The sequence below is a fragment of the Thunnus albacares genome, chromosome 8, assembly GCF_914725855.1.
Source record: "Thunnus albacares chromosome 8, fThuAlb1.1, whole genome shotgun sequence".
Lineage (NCBI taxonomy): Eukaryota > Metazoa > Chordata > Actinopteri > Scombriformes > Scombridae > Thunnus > Thunnus albacares.
The window spans coordinates 20,398,821-20,423,607 of record NC_058113.1 but is presented as its reverse complement, the minus strand read 5'-3'; the positions used below and the strand labels follow the sequence as shown (position 1 = coordinate 20,423,607).

General features: G+C 42.4%; 1 protein-coding gene and 1 long non-coding RNA gene across 5 annotated transcripts; both read right to left on the bottom strand.

Annotated features, from left to right (window-relative positions):
• Positions 1-12: 12 nt before the first annotated feature.
• Positions 13-2,505, bottom strand: LOC122987499. 4 transcript variants are annotated; one of them, XR_006404499.1, is made up of 3 exons: positions 1,776-2,502; positions 1,452-1,612; positions 13-633 (listed from the first exon to the last, which is right to left on the bottom strand). It is a non-coding gene; the product is annotated as an uncharacterized LOC122987499 (long non-coding RNA). The 4 variants fall into 4 exon arrangements; XR_006404500.1 differs by having other exon boundaries at positions 2,265-2,502; XR_006404501.1 differs by having other exon boundaries at positions 2,354-2,502.
• A 4,641-nt stretch (positions 2,506-7,146) lies between these two features.
• Positions 7,147-19,683, bottom strand: si:dkeyp-69b9.3 (myocardin). The gene is made up of 16 exons (XM_044359992.1): positions 19,353-19,683; positions 18,204-18,383; positions 15,969-16,022; positions 14,995-15,050; positions 14,504-14,570; positions 13,672-13,797; positions 13,361-13,557; positions 13,039-13,179; positions 12,252-12,417; positions 11,964-12,132; positions 11,706-11,850; positions 11,026-11,613; positions 10,804-10,902; positions 10,527-10,664; positions 10,381-10,435; positions 7,147-10,291 (listed from the first exon to the last, which is right to left on the bottom strand). Exons 2-16 carry the CDS (start codon positions 18,256-18,258, stop codon positions 9,891-9,893), a joined length of 2,457 nt encoding a protein of 818 aa, XP_044215927.1. The 5' UTR covers positions 18,259-18,383; positions 19,353-19,683; the 3' UTR covers positions 7,147-9,890.
• Positions 19,684-24,787: the final 5,104 nt, after the last annotated feature.

Sequence of the window (24,787 nt, the reverse complement as noted above, 5' to 3'; positions counted from 1 at the left end):
ATAAATAAAATATCAGAAATGTAACAAATAAATATGAGATGATTTGATGCCTTGATGATGAACAGGCAGGTGTGTGAGTACCTGAGATACTGTGTGGACGTTCCAGAGGACCTGGAGGGAAACTCAGAGGCCAGGTGTGAAACCAGTGTGATGTCTTTGGAGGACCAGGGAACTTGTCCCTGATCCTCCAAACACAGCAACTGGGGATGACAAGTCGGTTTCCCTGGCCTAAAGAGCCATGCTGTCAATAGATGAAATGTCTATAGGCAGCATAACAGTACTCTTGGTTGTCATCCCCAGGCTTCCTGGTTTGGCCAATTACCATAATGTCCTCCCAGTACCGCCTGTGAATGTATAAAGAGCATTTTCAAGACAGTACTGGGAGAAGTGAGGTATTATTATTATTACACAATCTGCAGGGTACTGGCCACAGCATTTCCTCTCCCGGTCCGTAGGCATGTCTCTACAGTTACTACAAGTACATCATGGTACCCCTGGCACTCCAGCAAACGATGGGACACCATGCCTGCACTGATGCATCATCAAGGCATCAAAAATGAACCCTGGCCGCCTCCGAAGCAGTTCACTGGTGAGCTGCCTGTGCTCCTCCAAGGTCATCTCTTCAAGAAGTGTCTGAAAACATAAAACACAGGAAAAACACAGATAAGGCTTTATAGGTTATAAGTTTCATGATATGTTGGAAATATGGTAATGGTAGTGCAGAATATCGATTGTAGGCTATCCAGTGTTCCCAAACATGTCTACAACAATAACATGATTTTTGAAAAAAGTCAAAATATTGCTGCTCGATACTGTTCCTATATAGTATTTATATAATCATTCAGTAGTGTTGCTGATGTTTTCAGTAGCCTCTTTTATACAGAGAACCCGCATTATAGCCGTAAAGAGGATCCAAGGGGAGGACATTTCTCTTCGTTTGATAACGTTAAAAGTAAAGTTAGACTTTTCTGTCGGCTTCCCGATTCATTTTAAAAAGACGAGAGAAAGAGAGAGAGAGAGCAGCTGTGGTCGAGTGAGCTAGAGGGTGAATGAAGAGAGGGAGCGCTAGTAACGTTAGTGGGGAAGCTGGTGAACCAGATTGATATACGTTATTTTCCGATTGTTTCACAGCGGTTAGTTTCTAAAGCACAAACACACCCACACACCTCTTCAACCCTGCAGCTGTACGCTGCGCCACCTAATTTGGTCTGAATACGGGCTAAACAGAACAGCGAGGCGGATTACAGGCGCAGTATTCCCGCCTTGAACGGGCTGTGTAAAAGGGGCTACTGACTCACATTACACTGATAACACATCAAACTATACAGACTACAGTGATGTAAAGCACAGAGCTGCTATGTAAATACCACTTTGTGTTGTATTGGCATTTTTAATATCGTGCAGAATGGGTAGGAATATGATAAAATGATTGTATAAATAACGTCACAAACCTCAGTCGCTTCGGTCCCTTTGGGGGGTATCCAGCCTCTTGCCCTGCTTCCGCGGTGCCGGTGTTTGCTCTCCTCCCTCGCCTGGCCCTGCCTGCAGAAGAACCGCTAACTCACCTTCTTTCTCACCCTCTTCCTCCTCCTCTAACCTCCAGTACTTGACTCTGCAAATGGATAATAAAATATGTAACGTTATCCTGCCAACGCTATCTCGCCATCAATAATGCCTAACGTTAGAATAAAATAACATAAATTTCGTTTAGCATGATGTTGCTAATGTTAGCTTGTATTACCAAAACAATAAAACACTCATAAGTGCTATCTTACTTGTGAGATATAACCTATGGTATTATAGACTAAATAATTAAATAACATCTTCAACTCATCGTTTGACTTGTTAGAAATGCTCGAAGTTGTCGTGGACGATGACATCTTCAGCAAATAGCTTCTTGTCCTTGAAGGCCACCGTAGCTTCTGGAACCTCTCCAAAGTCTTAGGGAGGGGAGGCGTGAGCAGCGGAGTGCTTCAATCTAGAACTTCACTGTTAGAGGCCGCTAAATACCACACATATTACACACTGGACCTTTAAAATCTACTGCCATCATCTGGTCAAAAAATGTTCAATTTGTCCGATACTTCGGTTTAAATACTTGCAAATCTAATGACATTCCCTTCAGTCTCAGCTGTGCTAATCTGCAAACGTTAGCAGGCTAACATGCTAAACTAAGATGGTGAACATAGAAAAAATTATAGCTGTTAAACATCTGCGTGTTAGCTGGCTGGCCAGAGAGTTAAACATATCATTAATCAGATCACCTAATCATAAATCCTGTCCTTAGAACAGATGTTTGGTTGGTTTGTTATTCATCATAGAAAGGCTTCAAAAGGTCAATCAGGGAACAAACCTGCTTTTTTCGGCAATAAGTGCTTCTAGTTCATGATCAGGTGACTCAGCAGAGGCCTTTTACATGGGTGTAAATTTGCAAAAAGGTTTTGACTAAATATACTCATAATAATAAATTAATTAAATAAATACCATACCTTTTTAGTGAGTAAAGTGTGTTTCCATTATGTTCTAATTAATGGCTTTAAACTAGAAGTTATTTGACTAGATTCAGCCTCACTTTTTGTCTCTCTCTCCATTGTTTAGTTTCCCTGTGTCTTCTCTCTTCTGTGTGAATGCTGTGCCTGACTTTTTCTTCATGTATGTATGTGTATAATTTTGTCATCCAGATTTTCCATGTTGTCACTTTGCTATTTTTGTCTGAACACACAACATCTATTGCATGTCTGTTCATCCTGGAAAAGGGATCCCACCTCTGTTGCTCTTGCTTACATTTCTCACATTTTTTCCACATTAAAGGGTCTCCTAATCCAATTTGAGGGTCTGATGACAGAGTGTGTCATATGTTGTACAGATTGTAACACCCATTGAGGCAAATGTGTCATTTGTATATTGGGCTATATAAATAAAAGTGACTTGACAACATTTTTGTCATACAATTAAATTGTCAAGGTTGTTTTGGTCAAGTTTACATTCATACTACTACCATGTGGAGAATTGGCTGGACTTTTCCTTTTAAGCATATTTTTGGGCATTTTATTCACTTATTGGACAGCGACAGTTGAGAGATGACAGGAAATGACATGCAACAAATGTGGTTATGTGGCATTTGGCTTAACCACATGGCTACCAGGGCCTGCCTGGCTGGACTTCATCCTTTAACCAATTCTTCTTACGTTTAGCCAACAATTTTTATTCATTAATTCAACTGTTTATTTCTTATTTTTAGCTAACTATTTCATTCAACATCACACCAATATGTCCTTTGTTTTTCTCCTTAACATAAATATATTGATATATGTTTTAATCAAATCAAAACTTCTATTTTTAAGTTGAGTTAGATCAGATAAGTTGAGTTAATTAGTTCAGCTTTCCATGTTCCCCCTGGCAACTGCAAAAAATGCCGCCTGGGGCCAGTACCCCTGGTTAATAATCACTATGTACTGTATATATGTATATATGAGGCTGTCGCTGGAGAGCCAGCAGCAGTTCAGGGCCTCATGCTCTTGCAGTCTTTCATTGAGTCTCTTATAACCACACAGCTCACATAGTAAAGAGATTATTTGATGGATTTTACAACCCATGTATTGGTTGCTGTGGTACCAAATGCCTTTTTTCTGCTCTAATACTGAAAACGTGATTACTGCTCACTGTTGGCTAACTGACACACTGGCTACAGTAGCTGCTGAGAAATTAACATCCCTCTGCCTGCTCTCATATGGTTTATAATTGCAAAGCAAACCTCTCAGAGGAGCGCCACAGAAATCGAACCATAGCGACCTTCTGCCAGTGATCAAAGCCTACCTCAACTAGCCCCCACCACCCCCACCCCCACCCCAACACCCCACCCCAACCCCGACCCAAGAGACGAAACGAGAGAGCAAGGAAAAGAGAGAGCGAGATGGAGGGAGAGAATCCACACAAACCACCTCACATCTCAGGGAGAGCTACCTGCTTTACATATGAAACACACCTTTCTCCCTTTAATTCCCATGAAATCGCGCAGGAAGCGGTTATTGCAAGGGGGGGTGGGGGGAGGAAGTGATGTGGAACGGCTAGAGGGGCCATTACAGAGACTCCCTCATTACACCCTGGTCACAGCTTTGGAGTATTACCCCTGTGAAAACACACTCTCTCACCCCCGGGTGTCAAAGAGAGTAGATTGTCTCCTCTTATTTCTCTCTTTGTACCTTGTCTCTAGACAGGTATGGTAGGGTTAAACTTATCAACACATTATGCAGCTGTAGCTTGCTGTAGCACTAACAGACAGGCTGGTTTAGATCTCTCCAGGCTGTAATTGAGTCTAAAGAATTGTCTGTTGTATTCTTATGTTCCCCTCTTTGATTGGAACAGAGATGGATCCTCACAACATATCTTGGTCTGTGAACAATCAGTCAATTAATCAACCCACCGGCTTTTATAGAGGCTCCTCATTTGCAGCAACAGTGTCTTAACCACTGAAGAGAGCTGTTAAATCATCAAGTCTGATGAGAAAAAAAGAAATGCCTCTCTAAAGGCGTATTCTTGCGTTGGAGAGCAATATGAGTTGTTTGGCAAGACATCAAAGAGGAAAAACATCCTGACTCATCTGTCAGATTCATGTGCATCCATCAAGCCGACTTTCTCTGTTCATTAGGAGATGCAGTTTACAGTAGAGGCTGTTTGCAGGAATATTGGCAAATGCAAAAAATAATTGATTGTAAAATACATAATTCAGTACATCAGTATCAACACAAGTGAGAAAACAGCTGCCACAGTTAGAAATTATGTATTCAACTGACTATTCAGGTACCTGTGTTGAACTAAACTTTGGCCCAGTAACAGGTCTATCAAAGAAGGGTATAATTTAGGGTTTTCAAACCTGTCCAGTTGAATCAGACTCTAGTTTGTTTTCCCCTTTGGTGCGAATCGTTTGGGCAGATCTGAACACTGCAATCATACTTGTGTGCAGACTAAAACAACCCTACCAAGACCCTTTGAGGAAGTGATCTCAGTCCAGTCTTGTGTCGAAGTCTGTTCCCCCTAGAATAGTGTTTCCCTTCCATTAGAATTGTGTTTCCCATCGCACCACCTCCATGGCTGGCGTTAGTGCTTAGGTTATGGTTAATGTTAGACGTAGCAGATATAACCGGTTGGGGTCAGGTTAAAGGTATACTATGCAGGATTTTCCTAAAAGAGAATGTATAGGCTCATACAAAAATAATCGCTCTAAATCATTACTTATGACCCACTAGAAGTGTGAAGTGGTGTATGTATCTGCAGAGACTCTGCTCTCTGCCTGTATTTTCTTATTTTCGTGCGCTTCGGCTGCATTCACACCAAATCTGGCAATACGGCACCTTCCCAAAGGGTTGTGCAGATATGTGGGTGTGTATTTGTGCTTTAAAAAGTAACCACTGTGAGACAATCAGAAAATAACGTTCTATTTATCTGATTCACTGCTTTTTTCTCGCTAGCATAACTCCCTCTCTTCGTTCACTCTCTTGCTCGTGCTCTCAGCTCGTCCTGGTGTCACTGAGCCAGAGAGGAGGGGCCAACATTGAATGTTGTGTTTATAAACAGCAACCGACAAATCCTGCATAGTGTGCCTTTAAGCATCTCAGAAGACAACTGGTTGGGGTTAGGGGTAAGGTTGGGTGCAGGTTAAGGTAAGGGGAAATACATATCATCAGGGAAACAGACACAACACTGGTCCCAAATGAATTCAGGAGTGATTCGTCTGCCATGGGAACATGATCTGACCACAGTCCGACCCAACTAATAGGCGTACTCTGCAAGTTTGAACTCCCGTAGTCAGGTACGCTTTGTTTGCTGGGATGTGGATGAGCAACATAAACAGTTGCTAGCAGCTAGACAGAGAGTGAGTCAAGATCCAACCTGGACCAGCGCAACCAAGTATGTTGCATTTGGGCAGAAGACCTTCATCAAGACCTTCTTCCTGTCTTTATGTCCTTGCTCCCGCCCCTGACACATCTGACCAATGAGTGGAGTGAACATTGTCACGTGGCTTTTAGTGATGCATTTTGGTTCGCTTGAATTTTTTCTGGGTGATAAACCGAACCAATGGAAAACACAACAGTTGCAACTCAACTACTGATTCAGACCAGAGCAAACTATAGATTGAAAACACCCTTACTGTGAGTTCAGACAGAACACAAAGTGAGTTTTAGAGGCAGCACAATTGCATATAAAGTCTGATGGAAAGACATGAATGTCTGCAAGAGTTGAAAATGTTTCAACTTGAGCGAAATATTTGGGCTTAATGAATGTGTTTCATAAACATATAGAGAGGAGATGAAATGAGACTGGAAGGAAATAACAGAAAGAACCAGAGTTTCTGGTGAGTTCTGAGTTCAGTCAGAGGCTGAACTGAGCACAAACACACAGACACAGTCTGTCCTTTGCTAGCTAGCTTAGAGCTAATGTACAGTTGGTATTTTGGCCATTCGGGGCAAATAAACACAAATAGTCCAGCAGTAAAAAACATGCGAATGAGGCATGGTGAAAATTCACTTTGCGTTCTGTCTTAACACACCATAAGACTAATAAGGTTTTCATAGTCGAGAGTCAGTATCTAAACTCAGTTTAATCACCTTTTTATCTATATGTAGGTCATTATGACCTAAACTTGGACACATAATTCATTACAATATGTGATTACATTAAACATTAAAGTGATTTAAGTTATGTGATGACGTGGTATTTGAAGGGAAAACACAATTTACAGTTTTTTAAAAATATCTTTTATCTTTTAGGGGGTTTTTTGGTGGTCCTTTGCCTTGATGATCACTGACTTTACAGCTACATTATTGTTCCTCCAGATAATGATACTGTGTCATTATGAAGATTAATCATCAAGCCATGTGGGTGTCAGTGCTGTTGCACTGATATTTAAGCAGCATATTGGTAGAAATGAATATTTAATTCACTTTGAGATCATCAATATTTGATAAGACATAATTTTGGACAGTTTCTTGTGAAATATATAAGCAATCAGTAGTTTTTCTTACAATTTCTTCATAAAGTAGTCCACTGGTTAATCCGTTCAGCATGTCGTATCACAGCAATGATACTTAACTCAGATAAAAGTTTGATCGCTTAACCCAGATAAAAGAAACAAAGAAGAGCCACGTAGAAAATCTATTAAGACTTTAATTTTCTTAATGCTTTTAAATACATTTTGGACAGGGGTCGATATCTTTGGCATGAATAAATTACATAATAAATAAAAGCAAACACATTGTATTTTGTCTCATGTTTACACAAATAAGGCATTTATAGCAGCAGAAGTGGCCAACAGAGTCTCAGTTACCTGTAACACCCTGGTGTTTCCGGCTTCAAATCTAAATCGGGTCACATTATAACAGTATGTAACCTGGGTTTAGTCAAACCTGTGAAACTGTCTCAGGGGTGATCTGGTCTCTGAGACAGGAAACTCTGCACTAGTGTTCGGAAATTAAATTAGAAACAAGGAAAACACTAGTGGAGGCCCTAAAGCACTGGAAGTCACAGGAGGTAGCATCTTACTCTCCTGCCTATCAATTTTCTTTTTTTTTTGTCATGCAGCTGGCAATGTTTATTGATCGCTATGATTATCATAGCCATCCATCCACATTTAACTGCATTTTTCATTGTTTCTGTAGTAAAAGCTGCACAAGAAATGCTTCAACATAATCTGTAGTATTGTGTTGAAGGCTTGCCTATGCTCAGATATCTTCTTCCAATAATTCATCGCAACTGTCTTGCTTAATAAGACATTGGTTTATCATTAGAACAAGAAACTAGAGGTTCAAAGGTTTGCGTACAAAAAAAACATGACATGATCACAGTATGACCTTACATCTGCCAGTTGCTGTGCCCTTTACATAAACCATATTGCACTCAGCACATTACTTTTATTTTAACACAATACGGTGGAGAATGAGCAGGGGACGAAACACAGTTTTTGCAAAATAAAGTGGTCTTACAGAAAGACATCCAGTTAGTTATTCCCCATATGAATGAGCCAATCAGAACCCCTCAAAATGATTCATGGCATATGCAGCCAATTAAGAGTAAAATGTAATATATGTAGATGGGATCTTGTGTCTAAATTACATTTATCTGGTGCAGGATAGGTTAATGGCAGCTAACCTCTGTCAGATTTTTTATTGATGTTATTATGTTAAATGGGGTTGAGAATGTATATGAGGAGATTGGACATAACTCACTGAAAGTGTATTATACAAACAAATAATGTACCCATTTCTACATGACCAGTAAATCATTTAGAATATGAAAGCAACATCACTGTCACAATTAGGAAAATGTGCAGCATTTACTGGATTAGTCCCAACTGACAAGCTCACCTCTGGTCATGTGACATGTCTCATATACTCCAAACATATCACGTGCTAATTTTACAGTGCATTTTATAGTCACTTCTTATATTGAACTGTACAGCAAAGATTTAACAAAGTCAAATAATACATTCAAGGAATTAATTTACAGAGTGAACAGGTGTGGTCTTGGCGCTGGGTTATAAATTGTGCTAAATCTGGCTTTGCCAGTAGCAGGGTAAGCACTGAGCAGCGGGCCAGACACAGTTGGGGGTTAATCAGGGAACAAAATGACCACCTGTTTTTGCAAAGCGATGAGGAAACTCTCACTTGTCTGATTGGTGCATTTGTATGGGGACTATTTTTGGGGCGGTTGCCTGATTGCTCTCCTGGAGAATGGTGACTTGAACAAGGTAATGTGGCTGTTCTGATGATTACACTGGATATCTACACTGGAGTTACTGCCCGCTGGCAATGAGAATACAACGAAATGTCTGGTCTGAAATGTGGACACAGCCTCTGTTCTGTGTCTTCCACTCGTATCCTATACAGATCAATCATACCGCACACAAACAGGCACACTTAATTGTAAGTGTGTGTAACTACAAGTGCATTTGGCAATAATGCTTATAAATATACATGGAAGCATTTTTGTGTTGACACATACAAACAAAAAGCAGCCCTTTGTGGACAGTCACATACAGTCAGAAATATTGAACACACACATACTTACACACATAAGCTCGCACACACACTTGCACTTGCACGTACACATGAACACGCACACACACTGCTTGTTTGTAGCTTCTGCCAGCTTTCTCCCTCTGCATGCCGACTGTGTGTCTGGCACTGGGGTTAAGGTCTGGAGCCACACACAAGCTGTGTGCGCTGCCTGGCTTTTACACACTCTAAATGGGCTTTATGAATGGCTAGGACTCAATGACTGAGTCAACACCAGGGGCCACACTCAACCCAATCCGACAACAGGTTTTGGAGATAAGTCAGAAACAACATTCTCCCAGCGCAGCCAGGAAGCATGTTTAAATTAATATGCCACCAGGTTTTCTTTTGTTTTGCACTGCAAACATTGTGCTGTGGAGTGTGTCAATCCACAGATGTGTTGCTTGTTTGCCATTTCTGGCTGAGCCCAAGTGCTTTTAAACAGCGCTCTGCAGTGTCTATGTGTGTGTGCATGTGTTTGTGCTCTTGTTGCCCCATCAAAGCTATGTTTGATCTGATCGCTGCAATGAATCCAGCTCTCGACATTGCGTGGAGCCAATGACTCTGACAGCCTATCAATGATGGATGGATGGAGGCCTCTATTCACAATCTTGTGCCCTCAGTGGGATTCATACACTCTTCCCCATTCATGACAATCAAACAATACAACGCTCACCTACTGTACATAGAGAGTTATAAACAAATATGCGCACACAAGTTCTCACCACTGCTCTATCATTAGATCCAACACTCAATTGGCACTTACTCGCGTTGTTCTCCTGACTAGATCCTTGCTTGTGTTGTATTAACGCTCAGATGTACGTTAGATAAAAGCATCTGCTAAATGAAATTGTAACACTGTAACATTGTAACATTCAGATCTGAATCCAGACTGAAGTCTGTCTCAACGAAGGGAGCTGTGGGCGGGGTAAGCGGGCGCAGGCCAGACGTCAGCATTTCAAGCCAGTCAGCAGCATCAAACTGTGTCGGAGCCCGTCGTTTCCGTGACTTTCCAGTGGACAACAGAGGGGAGGTGCAGATGGGGGGTGGTGGAGGAGCAGGGATCACCTGGCTTGGGGTTATTACAGCAGGAGATGGAGGAAGCTCCAGTAAGAGAGAGGAGCAAAGAGGCGAAGGCAAGAAGTTGTCATCCTTGGTGTGCTGCTGATCGGCTTGAGGGGGAGGAGAAGGGCTGGGGGCCGAGTGGGCAAGGGATTTATGATCAGAGACATTGGTGGAGCCTGGAAGGATGGTAGTAAAAATGATTAGACACTGAAAGAAATAACAGTTCCATTTAGGTTACATTCATGATTAATTATGGGATACTCACGGACGCAAGTAATAGACTCGTCCAGAATGTCATCTATGGACTGCCGAGGGTCCATCTGTTGGCAAGAGAAAGGAAAAACACTTAATTCCCTCTGTACAAAAGGAACTCTTCCTGAGGTGATCTCCTGTTCATCTAAAGACTCTAACCTGTGCTTTCTGGATGGCCTCCTGTAGTTCTTCCTCCAAGCTGCGAACACCAGGCAAGGCCTGAACAGGACTTGCTGTAATCTGAACTGGCAGCTCAAAGTCCTGGCCAATCACATCACATGGTTGGCAGCAAAACACCTGATTAGAAAGCACAGGGTAAATTAGTTGACAGGTGGTGCTGGGAGCATGCTCAAACGTTTAGAAAGCAAGGCTCTGTGGTGCATCCTTGAAAAGAGGCATCTGCATGTGATGTGTGTGTATTGATTTTTGTGTTTACCTGTGTAAACAACACCTCGGTCTGTGCGTCTGTTTCTGGCTTCCCTCTAGAGCATCCTGGGTCCTGTTGCAGGAACGGATGAAGGGATCCTCCGCAAGACTAGAAGATGACAGGAATGGTAAAAAGGTAGTTATGATTTTATTTCTTGAAAACAGTCACCCTGTTAAATGGACTGTTCTCCAACACATCTGAGATCAAAGATCCAAGCCTGTCAGTCCTCACCTCATTGCCAGTGTTAGCAGAGCGTTCCCTAGGCCTGCTCCGTATTCTCTCCCTCATCTCCAGCTCCACGCTCAGCTCCTGCTGCTGTTGCTGCTGCTGCTCATTATCAGTTCTCCAGGGAGTACCACATTGCAGAGGCGAGGAGGACGACATGGGTAGACTGGGACTTGGAGTTCCTGAGGCGGTGCTGGCAGGAGCCAGGAAGACGGTGTTGGTAAGACCACACTGTTCACCTGCCAAACTGACTGATGCAGCATTCGAGAAACCATTCGAGACAGCATTCAGGATCCCATTTGGGGCTTCACTGAGAATCCCATTAGGAATTCCCCTGTCCTGGATGTACATCTGTTGGTTGGGGCTGCTGCCGGGCGAGTCTGGTCCAGAGCTGGAGCTTAAGCTGGGGCTCTGGTTGGGTGGCAGCTGGGGGCTGGGAGTGAGGGGCTCCATGCTAGTCCCCAGCTGGCAGAGGGGTGCAGGAGTGAGACAAGCATGGGGGAGCTGGAAGGGACGGAGACGCTGCAACAGGGCAGGCTTAGTGCCGGAGACAGGGAGGCCGCGCTTACGCAGCTGCTGCCGCAGCTCTGACACCTAGGGGAGGGAAAGTCTTATGAGTTTGTCTTAAATTGTAAATAAGAGTTGTTGGTTCTCAGACATTTTCTGCTTTTCAAAGCTTTTCTTACTGTTAGATCAACAAGATTGGCCGGGAGAAGCTCAGGCTTGGATGTGGAGTTTGTGTCCATAGGCGTGTGGTTTGTTGTGGCAGGAACAGGTTGGGGGTTCAGGGGCATGGCACCAGAGGACTTCACAAGATCACTGTGACCTCCACTGGAGGAAAACGGGACCATTAACTCACCAGAAACAGGACTAATGTCCTGCATAGTTCCCAGGCTCAGATTGAATTACCCGACACTATCAGCAGCAAACTACTAACTGCATACCTTGGTACAACAGTGAGCTGCTGTTGTGGTTGTAGTTGTTGCTGTTGTTGCTGCTGCTGGTTCTGAAGGATTTGCAGCTGGAGGAAGACCTGCTGCTGCTTCAGGAGATGGGAATAGGCTGGGTCTAAAGACTGGGTAGAGGTAGGGCTCTTCTGTTTGGCTCCTCCCCCTGGAAATAAACACATTTCCAGGCTTAATTCAAACACCAAGCAACAAGAGCAAGTCTTGAATGGACTAATGAAAGGAATTTTTAAATAAATGTAGAAAAGCAAAGCATCAAATTGGTACCTCCAGTCCCAGACCCTCCTCTCTGGTCTGGAGGAATGTACTGGTGATACTTGAGTTTCCTCATCTTAGGTTTGGTGTCCCGCGGTTTCCGTGGGCGGGGGAGGTGGCTGAAGTTGAGGGAGGATGGCAGGGAGGAGGAACAAGTGGGGCTGGGAGGCCGAGCTGTCTGTAAAGATACAAAATACCCACATTTCCTTTAAGTGTAACTATACTGAGGTTCCAATGAGTAATTTCAAGAATAGCATGTAAAATATCACACAGAGAAAATGTCAAGCCGTTTCACGTTGTTTGACAGTATTTGCCCCATGTCAAGGTTAAATTCTTACATGAAATGTACAAATGTCTCGCAAATCTCCAGATGACAGCATGTGCTGGTTCTGACATATAGCCACGCTGCTTTCGTGTGAATGTGTTAACCTACAGGGCAAATACTGAGCTCCCCCAGAAGTGCAAATTGACAGTAATGAATGCAGAGCAGCTTACAGCAGAGCATTGTGTTTGACAAAACAGAGGAGTGACCATCCTGTTAGGTTAAAGACCTTTACAATGCTGTTTTATCTCTCATGTTGTATACCTGCTGTGAATACCTGTCACCAACACAAGCACACACTCACACGTACACAATCTAAATGCTGATTTCCTCAATGAAAATCACGTTTATTTCCCTGCATTCATGACATTGACATTTTATTTTCCGGAGTCAAAATAAAAAAAGACCCTTATAAAATTTAAAAAAAGAAAACCTAAATGAAAGCAACAGAATTAGTATGCATTAACCCCAGGTTACCTTTGGCAGCAGGGGTGTGGTCTGAGAGGTCAGATAGATCCCATTTGGTCTCCCAGTTGTTGCCATGGAGTTTGATTCACCCAGTGTTACACTCATTGGTTGTCTGATGCCCTCGGTTGCCGGGAGCAACGCCAAACCAGACTGAAAACAGAATATTACATTATGAGAGTTAACGTAATTTATAAACTCATCAGTCTGTTAATATTTATTTTAATGTATTTATCAGAGGGTGTTGATGGGAAGTAATTTAACTTCCCCTCTTTTTAACTTTTCACAATTCATGAATCTTAATCAAAACTAAATCTCAGTGCTGTTTCCTCACCTGAGCATGACCGGGGCTGTGGTTAAGGGGCGGGCCCACAGCTGAGAAGTCACTCAGTAATTGGTCACCTGAGAGCCCTGGCAGTGAACGGAAGGCCGGTGATTGGTGAACGCCGTGTTGCTCAGTGGGCGAGGAGGAGGAGCAGGTGGAGATGTCATCTTCGAAGACATCAGCGGACAGAGGGAAAGAGGCAGGACCTGAGGAAATGTAAAGTGAAAAGAGGTAAGGTCACAGGAGGAGCTGAAGAGATTGGGTGAGAAATAAAATGTATGCAATACGGTGTGTGTGTGTTTGGACTCGTGTTGACTCACGGTTCTCAAGGGGCAGTGTGTGTTCGTGCTGTTGCTCCACAGGTCCAGGCGGATGTTGGATCCTCTCGCTGAGGTCCTGTGCCTGGCGAGCCTTCTTCTGCCTCTGGGCCCCGCATACACTCCTCTCTGTGGGTGGGAGGAAGAGGGAGGGATGGTGAAAGATAAAGGGGACAGATGGGAGACCAGCAGAGAAAGAGAGAGAGAGAGAGAATAGGAGATTGGAGTGAGAGAAGCAACAGGATTTCAGAGCATATGTGATGTGAGACTGTGTTGCTACAGGCAATCCGTCCGAATTCAAACCAACAGAGGCATCAAAAAATAGTAAACACTCCTGCCCATAGGGAGATGTACTCCCTTGGATATGAACATGCACACACAACATTTTTAAAAGGGCAGAAAAGGACTGTTTAGGAAATCAGACAGTCTGAAAAGCCAGATATTATAAAAGCAGTGTTTTCAATTAAAAAGAAAGGTTAGAGGGGTGCGAAGAGGAGGAGGAGAGATAAAGAGAGATGAGAGAGTAAGATGTCAGTAATGGGAGAAAATGATGACTCTGATCCCTGGATGGGCGGGCTTATCATGTGCTGCCAATCACTGATATGTTTGCTGGCTGCTTCGAATGCAGAGTTACAGTGTGCAACAAGGTCACATTTCTATTTAACTGACAGCTGATGAAACGTCAAGCCCGTTGCTAGATTTACACACTTCATTTCCTCGTGCAACTACTGTACAACAGAGAGCAGAGGGCAGCACAGATATGATAAAATACAGACATGGAGAGGAAGAGAGAGAGCAGAAGGAGACAGCGACAGTACTGTAAGCAGGGCATCACCTTGTGCAGTTTCAGTGTTCAGACCACTAGGGGGCAACTTCTGAGTGGCACCATCGTCAGTTAGACGCTGCATCAGGAAACAGCAGGTCAAACAAACAGCCAGGGATTACAATGCAGTTTACTCAGGGGAAAGTTAAATACTGCTGTAGTCCAATGGCAATTATTTCCTCCAGAGTTTTTGCAAGATCTTTGAAGCAGCGCTTGGAATTTATGCAGCAAAGATCCTCCACTGAAACCAATGTAAAGTCTTTTTTCAGGTTATTTTTAGTCTCCACTCAGTCTATTCAGTTGTTTTTCAGTGGGAATGTTGATTTATTCCTCAAGAAAACACAGCAAAAGTAAACAAAATTTGGTCTCATCATGTTCTTTCAAATAAAAAAATGATCCTAAATGTGAAGTGAAAAATTTCTTTACATTGCATCATGGCTCTTACTGCATCAACATCCTTATTTAATCAGTTGGATATCAATGAGAAACAGGATGCTACTCACCAGAGCTTCACTCTGGTCTTTCTCCGCTTTTTGAGAGGGACAAGTAGATTTCAACCCTACAAAAACAAGATGAAGTTATAAGTCAAAATGACAATGCAGCAGAGGAAGAGAAAGATTGTTTTTCAAATCAGAACCCTCATTTCTACTAGCCTAGTAGAGGAGCAACTTGGGTGAACTGAGAACAAAGCACTTTCAGCCTTCAATTCATCCCTTCAAGTTACAGCATGGAGCATCTCAGGTGCTCTTTTGTGTCGACAGGCATCAGAATGTGCAGCGCTTCTTGTGCAACCCGCTTCAGCCTCAGAAATCAAGGAGGGAACTGAAGCAAGGTGCACTGCCTGTCGACAAAGGGATTGTTTTTTGCTTCCCTACGCTGTGAACTACTCTGTAAATTTACTGCAAAAATCTGGATGAATCTGAATGTGCATGTTCTGCATATGAGTCTGCAGCACATTTTATTTACATAGCTTCTTACATATACATATAATGAGTGATATTAAGAACATATTATTATTTTTGCACATACGTTAATTCCTGCATGTATGCTTGTATCCAAATTGGCATAATCCTTGCATGATTGTATCTGCATTTCAAAACTCGCTGCAATGAAAATATGCAGGTTTTTTTACAGTGCATCTTTACAATCCTGACACCTTGCTGTATGTGTGGCCTTGTTAAGTCTTGTTAAGGTGAATACAACACACATTGTGCATATCATATATTATATTTTTGTTATTATCCATTATCATTTTCTCTGCATATTTTCATATTATTTAGTTACATTTTCCCATTATTAACATGCATTTTTAAGCACAAATTTTAGTAGAATAAAAGAAAGTAAACAATCAATATCATTAACTTACAAAGACATTTACAAATCAATAGGCAATCATCTTTCAGTTAGATGAGGTGACCTAAGGATCATTAATATGAAACTGAATCAATTATTATGTTAATGATATACATAGACTAACCAGGGTCTGCATTGATCTCACTCTGCCTTCGGTTCTGAATCCTCAACTGCAGGACTGAAAGACAAGAACAGAGTTTGTTTGGGCTGTTAAAAAATTACGAAATATAACAAGTTACACTTATGGAGACGGACAAACAAAAAGTTTAAAGAACAAACTATCTGGAAAAATAAATCACACACTTGACGGAGAAAGGTAAGAGTTGAGCAAAGCAAGACAGCATGCTCACTGTCAAATGATACGTCCTTGCAACTTATATTACCGCATGACTTTGCATTGCTTGTAGATTATATATCCTCTTGCATGCATACACACGTATGCACAGACGCATTAACATTCAGTACACAAACAGGTGAAGAAGGGTAGGGCTGGGCCGGGGGCCACCAAGTGCCCCCCTCCCCCCCGATACATTTTGGTGAGTTTTGAGACCTGAGAGACCTGACGAGGGGAGCGGAGGTCTGCACAGGGGGTTGAGGCCAGTAACTATTTATCTCTCAGTATGTCTATTTCTGTTGGTCCCATCCCCCCTTCAGCTGTCCCGCTCTCTCCACAAGCCTCTCATGCATCCCCTTCTCACGTCATCCTCATTTGTGCTGCTAACTATACTCTTCCTGCTTTCCTGCCTCTCAGACGACTCAAAACAAAAGTTTAACATGGTAGAAATCTGGATTTTAAGCACCTTCACACAGCTCCGTTCTTATAACAAGCAGTGCTTGACACACTGGAGTTTCAGATCAGTTCCAGAGTGTACCAGCAGAGTTTTTATGTACTTAAACACAGGGCCCAAAACAAACCCTGAACACCACTTTTAATCACAAACATGCATTACATAATGTAGCAGTTCCCAGCCTGGGAGTCAAGATAAATCAGAGTAAAAACAGAGTAAAAAACATGTATTTCTGTCACTGAAATGCATGTGGTTTTGTTTTGTTGGTGGGATTTTTGTGACTTTGCAAAAAACTGTCTCCTCTTAAATCATTCAAATTGAAGAATCCCAGAATGATTCTTTGGTTGAACTTCTCACAACTCAAGACACAAACAACCTGTGAAGACAGGTTGCATGTAGACATTTGTATGAGGGATCCTTTTTCAAAAGGTTTGGGAATCACGGCTTTAACATAAGGATAAGTATGTTTTCTTAGAACTGACATAAACATTAAGCATATGCCTTCTTATGTAACATGAGAACTTTGCATCAGACCATTTAATGTCAAGAGTTTCAGGTCAACAAAAACAGTAACAACAAATTTAAACTATCATACTATAAACAGACTGACACTTGGCAAATCAGTCTAATATACTGGCAAACTGATATTTTGGTCTAGCACTTCAACAGTATGTACATACATGATTTCAAACAGAGCAGCTGCCCTAAAGAATCACGTTTTCCAGCAGGTGTTTGTACACCTAGGGGACTGTCTCCATGTCATTTCCCCGGCTCTCTTATTTTACCAGCCGTTTGCGACAGCTGCCTGGGAACACAACAGCAGCCGCTACAACTTGTAGGGAAACTTGCATTACTTATGGGAAGGTTGTTTAATGCTGTTTGTCAAAGAACACTGGTTGTCCCCTGAAAGTTGTAAATTAGTGGAGTAGTACATCAGATTGGTACAAACATTTCATTAATTTCAGCTACTATTTTTCTGCTCGAGATCTTAACAGACTGTAACAGGATATCATCAGTCAGTTCAGATACAATGATGTTTACATATTTCTTGTGTGAAATTTTGGATTTGATTGGATATAATCAAATGTACTCAACAAAATCCACTTTTCAAAATTCTCTGTGCTTTTCAGTACACTGTCTCTGATAACAAACCTTGAACTTTAGTGTCAGAGCTACACTGTATTTCTCTGATGCCATTTGTTTAATTGACTCTAATTTTAAAGGGCCATAGTCTATTTTACCATAAATAACAATAAATGTACACATGTCCGGGTTAAAGTGTCACACAGTAACATGCAGAAATCTTTAGCCTCCGGCTCAGCTGTCCTCACATCTATTAAGACGTCTCTGTCTGTGGGTAGCAATCACTAAATCCATTCACTATGATCAATACCTTCACTCTATTGATCACATGATAGACAGCCTGACTGACTAGCCAATAACCTTCACAAACTCTTCACCTCTACATATTGATGCTAATCGTGCCAATTATGCCTGAGATGTACAGCCATTGTTGTGGGGAAAATAATTCCTTCTCCCCTTAATTGGCGTGAGTTGAGTTGATTCCTCACCTGAGCGGAACTTGTTCCGGATGAGAAGCGACCTCTCGGACGCCAGCAGTGTCATGGTGGAGGGGGGTGGGGAGAGTGGCGTGGGGGGTGGGGAGTGAGGGAGTGGAGCAGAGAGAAAGAAAGAGGAAATTCCTGGTGTCACTCTACCAGGAGGAATGGACCCTCTTCTTCTGTCTCTCACTGTTGGGAACGCAGGGAAGCAGAGGAAGCAGAGGGGAGTAAGAGAGACAGATGCTTGTTAATCCACTGATAGACACAAACCGATATTGATAGTGGCACACAAAGCACAGCAGAGATAGATTGGGGGGGAAATAGAGACGCAAGGCCTCTCAGACCTACAGGCAGACTGAACGCTGCGGTGAGCTGCTCTGGCAACAGCAGGCCTCCCCACAGACAGCCTGTCATAATCACACAGAGAGTCACAGAGGCCCACACAGAGAGACAGAACTAACGACACAGAGAATTAAACAGACAAGGAGGCTTTTAGAGAGACAGAGCGAGAAGACAGAGGAATAGAGGAAAAGAGGAGAGTGGAGCTGCGTGAGTGACGGAGACAGAAGCCCCAGTAGATACTCAGACGTCATGGCTGAGGCGTGCTGGAGGACACTGATTGTGACGGACAAACATGAACTTGCAACACCTACAGCATCGCACTACACATTCGCCGTGTTTGAATGAGTGACCCGCAAATGTGTCTTGTGCTGTAAAAGAAGAGGAGCTGCCTCTTAAATAGAGAAAGCCGGAAATCTACATAAGCTGCATTAGTGCACACACACAACCTATTCACAATATTGATCTCAACCGGCCAGCTGCAGAACACCCAAAGGAAGCCTGTTTGAAGGGAATGGACAAACACACACAAACAAAAAAACACACATGCTGTTGAATAGCTGAGGTTATGCATACTAAATCACCACGGTGCTCCTCCAATCCCATAAACGCACACACCTCACTTATTTACAGTATGAAGAGTGCTCCAAAAGAAGAAGGCCACTCACTCATTAATGCAATCAAATAACAAACGATTGATTGAGATTTGATGTCTGGCAAAGGCATTAGTTCGCAGTAGGGCACTGAGGCACAAGAAGGCACCAAAAAAGCACTGAGCAGCCTGAGAATAAAAGCAAGAGAATGAAAGAGAATACTTACAGGAAAAGAGAGAATTGAGTCCCTCGGGGGAAATTGGAGTGGATTTAAGATTAAATTGAGAGAGGTGCGAGATAGAGGAAGAGAGGGAAAGAGAGAAATTCGTAGTGCGTTTAATGACGATTTCTTTCTTTCATGTTCTTTTCATATCCTTTTTTTTCCCCGTCCCTTTTCCACACTTCTCCGTTTTTTTTTCTTCCTAAAGGTGAATATGCAAGGAGAAGAGGATCTGTGGTTTCTTCGTCCCCTTACGATAGAGACTCACCCTATCCTTCTCTCTCTACCTCTGTCTCGCTCTCTCTGCCCCTCTCCCTGTCCGCCCCAAAGCATCCTGGATCCTTGGTGCCAACTGTGAGCGACTGTCAAAGTTTACCCCTCCCCCTCCGCGGCCTTGTCTCCCCCTCCCCTTCACCTAGCACCATTCACTTCCCCCCCCCTCTCCGTCTGACATGTGCTGACTGACTGATTGATTGAGGAACAGATTCAAAGACAATAAGCACTCTGTGTGTTTGTAACATGACTTTGTCAGACATAGACTCACTGATGAAGTCAGTGCAGTTCTTTAATGTTAGCAGCTGAATTGCCACACAATGTGACGGATAGAAAAGTGAAGGCTGGATAAAGAGACGGTTTATTACAAGGCAGAGAGAAAAGCCCGGGAGTGTTTTGGACTCACATCAAATCATGTACTGCAGCAGGACTGCAGGCTCATATGCTCCTGTCAAGATACCTTTGGGTCACCCTCTTAAAGTGATTTAGTACTGTTTGCGTGCACATATGCGCGTGTGTGTGTGCGTGTGTGTGTGCGTGTTCGTGTGTGTGTGTGTGTGTGTGTGTGTGTGTGTGTGTGCGTGTGACACCACAGAGGGTCACAGATCAGTAAGTCAGTGTCCGTCAGCATATAGTAACAGTATGTATCAGCACTGGTGCCAAGCAGAATCACCCAGGTTTCACCTCGCTGCTCAAGCCTCCAAAACAAGTCAGGTGAACATGTAGGTGAGTGTTTGCCTGTGTGTGCATGTTCCCTATTGTACATGTGTCTGTGCATGTGTGTGTGTGTGTATATAGTGCCTTTGGGCTGCAGAGGGGGAAAAGTGGGGGAAGTGAGGTCGTAGCTGGAGCACCTGTTCCGTCGGTTTGACAGACAGGCCGGTGTGTGCTGGTTCAGCAGGTCATAGAAGAGGGAGGGAAGGAGGGAGGGAGACTGAGAGGGAGTGGGTGGGTGAGGGTGAGGCAGAAGAGACGGCAAAAGTTAAAGAGAAGGAAAGGGGAACCGCACGGGAAAAGTCTTAATGACAGGGACAGGAAGAGGGGAGCCAATAGGGAAACAGACCAAGAAGGAGGTTGCTGCCATTTTATCTGATGTGGAAGGAAAGAGTCTGACGTTGAGTTCCACTAATCAGAGAACACAGAGCAGAGATAGCACCGCATGGGCCAATTACGGTTGCCATGGAACAAAATTCGAGCAACTAATGGAACACAAAATGAATGGGAACCTTAATTTAATACATGGTTACAGACGGACAGCTCTTGTAGGTGCTATTTGCACAGTGCGTCTGTGTTTTCCTTCATTATAAAATCTCACCTTTGACAGCTTTTCCTCTCGTGCCCTGTGAATGCATTTCGCACGCACGCACACACATAACAGACATATATAAACACTGACTGCACTGACAGCGTGGCACATTATTGGAGGAAAGGTGATGTAATTGCTTTTTCCTCTGGTTCCCCACCACAGCTACACCCTCTCCCCTACAGCCGGGACTCCCTTTCTGATTAACACCTGTTACCCTCCTTCTTCCTCCCTCCCTCCCACTCCTTCCCCCTCTCTCTCTCTCTCTCTCTCTCTCTCTCTCTCACTCTCTCTCACACACACACACAGACTCACACTCCATAGTGTTAATCCTGCACTGTGTCTGGTGAGCGAGGAGGCTTGCATGCTGTTAACCTTTCCCTTGTGCTGTATCATATTTCTCTGTGTAATTCTGGGCTTCTTTTTTTGCAGCACACCAGCTAAAAACACACTTGGCCCATCATACAGCTTTGAGTGGAAATATACTACATGTGTAGGCGATTTCATATATTTATGTGAAAAAAAAAAAAAAAAAAAAGCTTCCTTCGCTGCTGAAACTGCAGAATTTTAATGTAAATCCAGCCCTCCCAAGGCTCAGTCTTCTGCTTTTCACCCTGGTATAAGTATCCCTCCACCATTTGAGAGAGCTGAGAGACAGTATAAGGAAAGAGCCAGTACATGCAGCACTTCATAAGTGTAAGTGTGCCCTCACATGGCTGAACTGTGTAACGACAGACATGCATGTTGGACCCAAAAAAAAAGCATCCACAGTTAGTTTAGCTCTCCATCATTTTGGCTCTCAGTGGCAATAATGAGACGCCTGTGATGCAACAGAGCGGGTATACAACAAACATATCAAAGTGCCGAATGTATCAAAGAGGATAAAAAGCTGAAACATACCAGCCTAACACTTCATTACATCTGCTGCCTCTGCCTGGTCGTTCATCACTGGATCTATTCTCGTCCCTCTCCCCTCTCCTCCACTACCTTTATCACTTCAATCACTTGGCGATGTGCCTCGTGCCACTCAGAAGGCCTGCTGCCTGTTCCACTTCACGCAACACAAACACAGGCACACACACGGACACATTTCAAACACACACACACACACACACACACACACACACACACACACACACTGCAGATTTCTGTCCTCAGTCTGTCTGTCATCCATCTGTCTGTCAGTCACTGCACTTTGAAGCTCTGTACAACCTGGACAGTTACCAACCCTGCACACACATACTGTACTGTACACACACACACACACACACACACACACACATACACTCATCTCCAGCTGGACTGCTGATCTCACACACTTGGTCGGCTGAATATTCATCATCATCACGCACTGAGGACCTTGTAGGCTCAGCGATGCAACAGCCCAGTGGAGTCAATTAGGGGACGAGAATCTGATTTGTGTCAATTTATTCTTTTTTTTTCTGACAGATCAGCATTGATTTAATGGCTGAACTCTCCGAGTGACCTTAACAACGAGTACCCGGCACTTAAATGAGTTTCTACAACAGAGCAGTTAGGAACAGTTGTTAGTTAGAGGCCCATCTTTTATGGGATGAGGAGGTGTAAGCATGACTACAAAATGAAATGAATCAAGTTAATGATTACACTGGTTGCAGGGTTTTCTAATGGGAGAGCGGTGAGTGAAATGGATTAAACATTCTATCACGGTATTTGTAACATTATATTGTGATACATATACCTGTCTATAGTTATTATTCATAAATAAAACAGACAGTTATGCACACACAATGGCTTATTGAGGGGATTAAATAACTAGTAAATCAAGATTCTTCATCACATTGTTGCAACAACCTTGTAAATCTTTTTTTTTTTCTAGGATGTGCTGGCAGCTTAGAGGTTAAAGATGCTGAACATAAACTGAAGCATCCTCAGTTCAAGTCCAGTCAAGGACCTTTGTTGCATGTCCTTCCACATTTATTTATTTCTCTTATTTTGTGTCATCCCTCACTGTCGAGTCTCATAAAATGCTCAAAATATTTTTAAAAATCCAATAGTGCCATAAAGTAGACATTCTCATTGATTTGCAACTTCAAATACAATGGACAACAAGAGAGTAAAAAGCAGCGACCACAACAAATAATTCAAAATCTCTGACAGTTTAAAAATGTGCATCACAGCATACACTTACCGAGCACTTTATTAGGAACACCTGTGCAATCTAATGCAATCCAATACAACAGCTCTGCCATACATTCTCTTTTTATGAAGCTTATACATTTTCAGTTTTCATTGTCAGAAAGGTGATAATTCTACTTTATTATTGAGGTTGTAGTGGTTGATGGTGGTGTACTGGAGGGCATCATATTGACAAGGGTTCCTAATATCTTGTCCACTCCATTAAAATACATGAAAATATTAGGAACACTTTTCAATATAATGTACTCCAGCACACCACCACCCACTGCGACCTGAATGATAAACATGATTAATAAAATAGAATTATCACCTTTTTGACAAAAATTGAAAATGGCGAAGCTTCGTAAAAGTAGACTTAATGGCAGAGCTGTTGTATTGGATTGCAGTAGATTGCACAGGGTTTGTTTATTTTTTACACTTTCTTGATCTTTCAAGAAACATAAACAATACAGAACTATATCAATATACAAACACAATACAAAAAAATAAAATAAAATAAATATACATTATCCTGTAGCTAGTAATCACCAATGTCCAACTTCATCCCACCATACAGTCAACATAAAGCGAGGCCTGCTAGGCTTCCTCATAGAGGAGAATATCAATCACCTCCAAATCCACTCAGCTGTCCTAGTATACTTTCCAAGTCTGTATGTTCAAAGTCATTAATAAAAAGGACCCCACGCTTTTTAAATAGCTCTTGTTTTCCCTTAATGGAATAGGTATGTTTTTACATGCAGACAGTTCTTCATTTACCAATACTTGGTCTATTTACATTTTTTGATAGTGCTATTATCCGTTTTGCCTGTAACAAACATAGATCTAAAATTATTTGCTCTTTCTTCCTTATATTACATTCTTTTGGATAATAACCTAATAAGAAGAACTTGGGCTCCATAGTTAATTGAATTGATAAAATCTCTTCCATCATATATTTTTCCGCTTCCCACAACTTCTTTTATCTTATTACATTGCCAAACACAATGAAAAAATGTTCCCTTGGCTTGTCCACATTTAAAACATAAATCTGGGATATTACTATTAAATTTATTATCTTTTCTGGGATAATATATGTGCGCATCAGCCAATTATATTGTAAAATCTTAAGACGGGTATTTGCAGTTCGTGTTTGAGCGTCCTTGCAAGCACGTTCCCACTAATCAAATGAAATGTCTTCCTGTAAATCCTCTCTCCAAACTCTAAGTTTAGCTTTGGAAGACTCAGGGGACCAAGATATAAGTAAGTAATAAAATACAGATATTAAGTTTCTTCCTGTGCAGTCCTTTAAAATAGTTTTCTAATGGTGAATAGGGAGGTATATTTAGTGATTGTTTTTGGCTTGCTCCAATGAAGCGTCTGAGATGCAAGAATTTGAAAAAATGTTTCCGTGTTTAATTACAAGCTCCTCAGATGACATCAGTTTATCATCCTAAACCCAATGTCAGCTCTACCTCGAAGCGAAGTCATCATTTCCCTAAATTGGACTAAAACATGATAGAGAATGTGGTTCAGCCAGGTGTGTCCTCACCTCATGCAAACATTAATCATGTTCCTAACAATGGGGTTAGTAGAAGACTAGCTGAGTACATTTATGTGGGAAGAGATAACTCTAAAGATTGGAGCTCCATCTCTCTCCAGGCTGGTCATTTGTAAAATAAAACATAATAGTTCTCAATTGAGCTGCCCA

Bases quoted from the DNA above. Each gene is read 5' to 3' on its own strand.
- si:dkeyp-69b9.3 (XM_044359992.1), bottom strand. From the start codon at position 18,258: ATGACACTGCTGGCGTCCGAGAGGTCGCTTCTCATCCGGAACAAGTTC. The intron at 16,023-18,203 runs GTGAGGAATCAA...CTTGTCTTTCAG, and splicing joins CCGGAACAAGTTCCGCTCAG to TCCTGCAGTTGAGGATTCAG. The intron at 11,851-11,963 runs GTATGCAGTTAG...GTTTTCCTCCAG, and splicing joins CAGCTCACTGTTGTACCAAG to TGGAGGTCACAGTGATCTTG.